At 44.1% G+C, this 6,000-nt stretch overlaps 1 protein-coding gene across 1 annotated transcript in view; it reads left to right on the top strand.

The window, feature by feature from the left end:
• The first annotated feature begins 513 nt into the window (after positions 1-513).
• LOC147118927 (uncharacterized) overlaps positions 514-6,000 on the top strand; it is a 43,711-nt gene continuing 38,224 nt past the window's right edge. Inside the window, exon 1 of the mRNA XM_085983997.1 lies at positions 514-519. Coding sequence (XP_085840123.1) covers positions 514-519 — 6 coding nt within the window. The remainder of the gene's footprint in view (positions 520-6,000) is intronic.

The following is a 6,000-nucleotide window of genomic DNA, read 5'->3' as shown; positions in this document are numbered from 1 at the left end:
CTTACATTGAGACACCAAATCCAGGGACCACTTACACTGAGACACCAAATCCAGGGACCACTTACACTGAGACACCAAATCCAGGGGCCACTTACACTGAGACACCAAATCCAGGGACCACTTACACTGTGACAAATGAAAAAGGACACATCCAGTGACATTGGCATCATCAATAATTATTTCTATCCCTAATCCTAACCCGTAAGCATAACCACTCACCTCTAATCCTAACCACTAACCCCTTTTCCTGACCCTAACCACTAACCCGTAACCACAACCAGTAACCTCTAAGTGTAACACCTGCCCCGAACCCCAAGACCCCGACCACTAACCCTAAATCATTCAGTGTCAATGGTCATTGTGATGTCACCAGTGGTGTAGGTCAGCCGTGTTGTCAATAGTCATTGTGATGTCACCGGTGGTGTAGGTCGGCCGTGTTTTCAATAGTCATTGTGATGTCATCAGTGATGCAGGTTGGCTGTGTTGTCAATAGTCATTGTGATGTCACCGGTGATGCAGGTCAGTTGTGTTGTCAATGGTCATTGTGATGTCACCGGTGATGCAGGTCGGTCGTGTTGTCAATAGTCATTGTGATGTCACCGGTGATGCAGGTTGGCCGTGTTGTCAATAGTCATTGTGATGTCACCAGTGATGCAGGTTGGTCGTGTTGTCAATGGTCATTGTGATGTCACCGGTGATGCAGGTCGGATTAGTTGGTTTTTAGAATACTTGCTTTACTATCTTATAATCATCAGTATCTTATAATCATCAGTAATGGATTTATAATCATGTGTAGGAATTAAATATAAAAGTCTGTAATCAGCAGCTGTATGCAATGGTAACCTGAATTATGTATAACATGTAACCCTTTTTATGCTTAAAAGTCTGTGAGTAAGCTGTAACCAGACAACCTGGGGTGAGGAAGAGATTGCCGTGGTCGATTAGACTGCGGTTAGCCTGGGAACCAAGGTGAGCTGCAGTTACCACTGTGTGGAATGTTATCACATCCGCAGTGAATTAACCACAAAGGCCAAGTTCAAGGGCCGTATCACAACCAATGAGACATGTTCCTTTCGTGTCGCCATAACTACCCCAGATATGAGTCTTGATGGTCAGAAACAGATGATGTAAAAGTGTTAGCAGACTAACGCCTGTGTAAACCAGGGTGCTGCAAATGTGGCATCTTTATGATTGGATTTTGGGTCTGGGTGTCGGCCAGTGATTGGTTCAAGAGGACTCCATAACGGTATAGGAAGGGGATCTTAAGAGGCACAAATTGTAGAGGATTTCAGGAGTAGAAGATTTCAAGAACAATAAAGGAGACACCCGGGAGATGAAGAGACAAGAGATACAGGGTGCAGCTTATTCACGGTTGTGGCTTCAACCCAGAGTATAAGAACATAAGGACATAAGAAGTAAGAGCAGGAGTGGGCCATTCGGCCCCTCGAGCCTGCTCCACCATTCAATAAGATCATGGCTGATCATCGACCTCAACGCTACTTTCCCGCCCCTTCTCCATATCCCTTGATTCCCCTAGAGTCCAACAATCTATCTCTCTCAGCCTTGAATATACTCAAAGACTCAGCATTCACAGCCCTCTGGGGCAGAGAATTGCAAAGATTCACAACCCTCTGAGTGAAGAAATTCCTCCTCATCTCAGTCTTAAATGGCCGACCCCTTATCCTCAGACTATGCTCCCTAGTTCTAGACTCTCCAGCCAGGGGAAACAACCTCTCAGTATCTACCCTGTCAATCCCCCTCAGAATCTTATATGTTTCAATGAGATCACCTCTCATTCTTCTAAACTCCAGAGAGTATCGGCCCAATCTACACAATCTCTCATCATAGGACAGCCCTCTCATCCCAGGAATCAATCTAGTGATCCAAATATACTACATCTACTGGTTCCCCTTTATCTACCCTGCTAGTTACATCCTCAAAAAACTCTAATAAATTTGTCAAACACGATTTCCCTTTCATAAATCCATGTTGACTCTGCCTAATCATGTTATGATTTTCTAAGTGCCCTGATACCACTTCTGTAACAATGAATTCCAGCATTTTCCCGACGCCTGATGTCAGGCTAACTGGCCTGTCGTTCCCTGTTTTTTCTCCCCCTTCTTTCTTGACTAGCGGTGTTACGTTTTCAAACTTCCAATCCGCTGGGACCATTCCAGAATCTAGGGAATTTTGGAAGATCAAAACCAATGCATCCACTATCTCTTCAGCCACCTCTTTTAGAACCCTAGGATGTAGGCCGTCAGGTTCCTGGGGATTTTTCGGCTTTTAGTCCCATTAGTTTCTCTGTACTTTTTCTCTACTTACATTATTTACGTTAAGTTCCTCACCCTCATTCGACCCTTGTATCCCCACCACTTTTGGTATGCTTTTTGTGTCTTCTACTGTGAAGACAGATACAAAATATCCTCACAACATTCAAGAAGCATTTAGATGAACACTTGAAACGCCATAGCTTACAAGGCTACAGACCAAGTGCTGGAAAATGGGATTAGAATAGACAGGGCTTGATGGCCGGCGTGGACACGATGGGCCGAAGAGCATCTTTCTGTGCTGTATAACTCTATGACTCTAAAATATTTGTTTGAAATTTCTGCCATTTCCTTATTCCCCACAATAATTTCTCCTGTCTCAGCCTCTAAGGGACCAACGTTTACTTTTGCTACACTTTTCCTTTTTACATACTTGTAGAAACTCTTACAATCTGCTTTTATATTTCTTGCTAGTTTTCTCTCATATTCTATTTTTCCCCTTTTTATCAATTTTTTGGTCAACCTTTGCTGGTTTCTGAAACTTTCCCAATCCTCAGGCTTATTACTATTCTTTGCAACATTATAAGCTTCTTCTTTCAATCTAATGCTATCCTTAACTTCTTCAGTTAGCCACGGCTGGATCACTTTTCCCGTGGAGTTTTTGTTTCTCAATGGAATGTATTTTTGTTGAGAATTATGAAATACTTCTTTAAATGCTAGCTACTGCTTATCTACCACCATACCTTTTAATCTATTTTTCCAATCTACCTTAACCAACTCGGCCCTCATACCTATGTAATTGGCTTTATTTAAGTTTAAGACTCTAGTTTTGGACTAAGGCAAGTCAATCTCAAAATTAATGTGAAATTCTATCATATTATGATCACTCTGCCCCAGAGGATCCTTTACTATGAGATTGTTAATTAACCCTGTCTCATTACACAATACAAGATCTAATATAGCCTGTTCCCTTGTTGGTTCCATAACCTATTGTTCTAGGAAACTGTCCGAATGCATTCCATGAACTCATCCTCCAGACTACCTTTGCCAATTTGATTTGCCAGTCTATATGAAGATTAAAGTCCCCCAAGATTATTGCATTACCTTTGTTACTCCTAGCAGTGTGTTCTGCCCCTTGTTATTCCTTATCTCCACCCAAACTGATTCTACTTCCTGATCTTCTGAGCCGAGATCCTTTCTCGCTACAGTCTTTATGTCATCCTTTATTATTAGGGCAACTCCCCCTCCTTTTCCATTCCGCCTGTCTTTTCGAAACGTCAAGTACCCTGGAACATTTAATTCCCAACCTTGACCACCTTGCAACCATGTCTCTGTAATAGTTATTAGATCAAACCCATTTATCTCTATTTGTGCCACTAGTTCGTCTATCTTCAAATCAAAAATCAAATCAAATCAACTTTTATTGTCATTGTTAGTGCACAAGTGCAGTACAACGAAATGTAGGCTTGCGGCTCCCGAGAGTGTACATTTAGATTAAGACATTTAAACATTCAACATACATTTGGCTTGTAATACATTAACATAAACATAACCATAATAAAGTGCATTGGCAGATGTGCAGGCTTTAGAGTTTATTTGTGGAGTTCAGTAGGATGACAGCCCTGGAAAGAAGCTGTTCCTAAATCTAGTCGTACGGGTGCGAATGCATCTGTAGCGTCTCCCAGATGGCAGGAGGGCGAACAGACTGTGGCTGGGGTGGGTAGGGTCTTTGATGATGGACCGTGACCTCCGTAAACAGCGTTTCTGGTATATGTGCTCTATGGTCGGTAGTCGGGTGCCGGTAATGCGTTGGGCAGTTTTGACTACCCGCTGCAGGACTTTCCGGTCATAGTAGCTACAGCTGCCATACCATACTGCGATACAATTCGTCAGGATGCTCTCTATGGTGCAGCGGTAAAAGTTAGAGAGGATCAGGGGTGACAGGTTACATCCCTTCAGCCTCCTTAGGAAATATAGGCGCTGCTGGGCCTTCTTCACCAGAGAGGAGGTATTGAGGGACCAGGAGAGGTCTTCGTGCATTCAGATAAAGAGCCTTTAATTTAATTTTTTTTACCATTATTCACTTTGACCTTATTTTCTTCTGCACTGCTACCATTAAACTCTCTGTCCCTTCCTGTCTCACTCTGCTTATTTTTACCCAAATCGCTACACTGCTCTATTGCCTTGGCCTTTCTCTTTAGATTTCTAAATTTCCCCATACCTGACCCCTCCCCCCACTTTTTTAGTTTAAAGCCCTATCTACAGCCCTAGTTATTCGATTAGCCAGGATGCTGGTCCCAGCCCGGTTTAAGTGGAGCCCGTCCGGACGGAACAGCTCCCTCTTTCCCCAGTGCTGGTGCCAGTGCCCCATGAATTGAAACCCCATTTTCCCACACCACTCCTTGAGCCGCACATTTAACTCTCTGATCTGCTTGACCCTACGCCAATTTGCACGTGGCTCAGGTAGTAATCCAGAGATTATTACCCTTGTGGTTCTGCTTATTAGTTTAGACCCTAGCTCCTCAAACTCCCTCAGCAGAACCTCATTCTTAGTTCTACCTATGTCGTTGGACCACGACAACTGGATCCTCCCCCACCCACTCCAAGTTCTTCTCCAGCCCCGGCACCGGGCAGGTAACACAACCTTCGGGACTCTCTTTCACTGCTGCATAGAACAGTATTTTTCCCCCTGACTATACTGTCCCCCTACTACCACCACATTCTTTCTTTCTCCCCCCACTTGGATGGCCCCCTGTACCACAGTGCCGTGGTCAGTTTGCCCATCCTCCCTGCAGTCCTTTTCCTCATCCATACAGGTAGAAAGTACCTCGTACCTGTTGGACAAGGTCCAGGGCTGAGGCTCCACCATCACTACATCCTGGGTCCCCATACCTTCCTGTCTCGCAGTCGCACCCTCCTGTCCCTGACCACTGACGAACTTTAAAGTACGACTTAACTTAAAGGGTGAGACAGCCTCCTGGAACAAAGTGTCCAGGTAACTCTCCCCCTCCCTGATGCATCGCAATGTCTGCAGCTCGTACTCCAGCTCAACAATTCTGAGCCGAAGTTCCTCGAGTTGCAGACACTTACTGCACATGTGGTTGCTCGGGATCGTGATTATTATGTCCGTGTGTAATTGAGACACGGATTGCAGGAGTTGGTTATAACAGGTCTTTACTGAGTGGAGACAAACTGGAACTAACTATGCAAAGTTACTACACAGGCTTATATACAGGGGTGGTCACTACTGGTACTGCAGTATACAGGGGCTGCAGAATATAGTTCCTTCTGCAAAGTACATACACTACAATTCCTCCCCTTTTAGCTAAACAGTACATAACATTCGATTAATAATTAAATAACATATTTACAATTACAGTTGTCATATACATTAGCTGAAGTTAAGCAATTATAAGTTCAGTGTTTGAGGAGGCTTCCTGATTCTGTCTGGATAACGCCTCTTTGGGGTATCAGGTTCTTCTGGCAGAGTTGATTCGGAATCAACGTCATTGTTGGGTTTGTCTGCTTCCAATATCACTGATTCTGCGGTAGATGCAATTGGTACTTCGGTTTCATCGCCAGGTGTATCAGATCGTGGTGTGGAGTTGACGTTTTCCAGTGACTCTAGAATCTGGTCAGCATGGCGTCTTACAATGCTCTCTCCAATGTCCACGGTATACATGAGAGGTCCTTGCCGTGTACAGATCGTTCCTGGCTGCCATTTCTCTGT

Source organism: Somniosus microcephalus, chromosome 4, assembly GCF_052327205.1.
Source record: "Somniosus microcephalus isolate GS21.2 chromosome 4, FLI_Smic_1.0, whole genome shotgun sequence".
In the NCBI taxonomy this organism is placed as follows: domain Eukaryota; kingdom Metazoa; phylum Chordata; class Chondrichthyes; order Squaliformes; family Somniosidae; genus Somniosus; species Somniosus microcephalus.
Note: the sequence above shows the minus strand (reverse complement) of the source record. Positions and strands in the feature narration are given on the sequence as shown.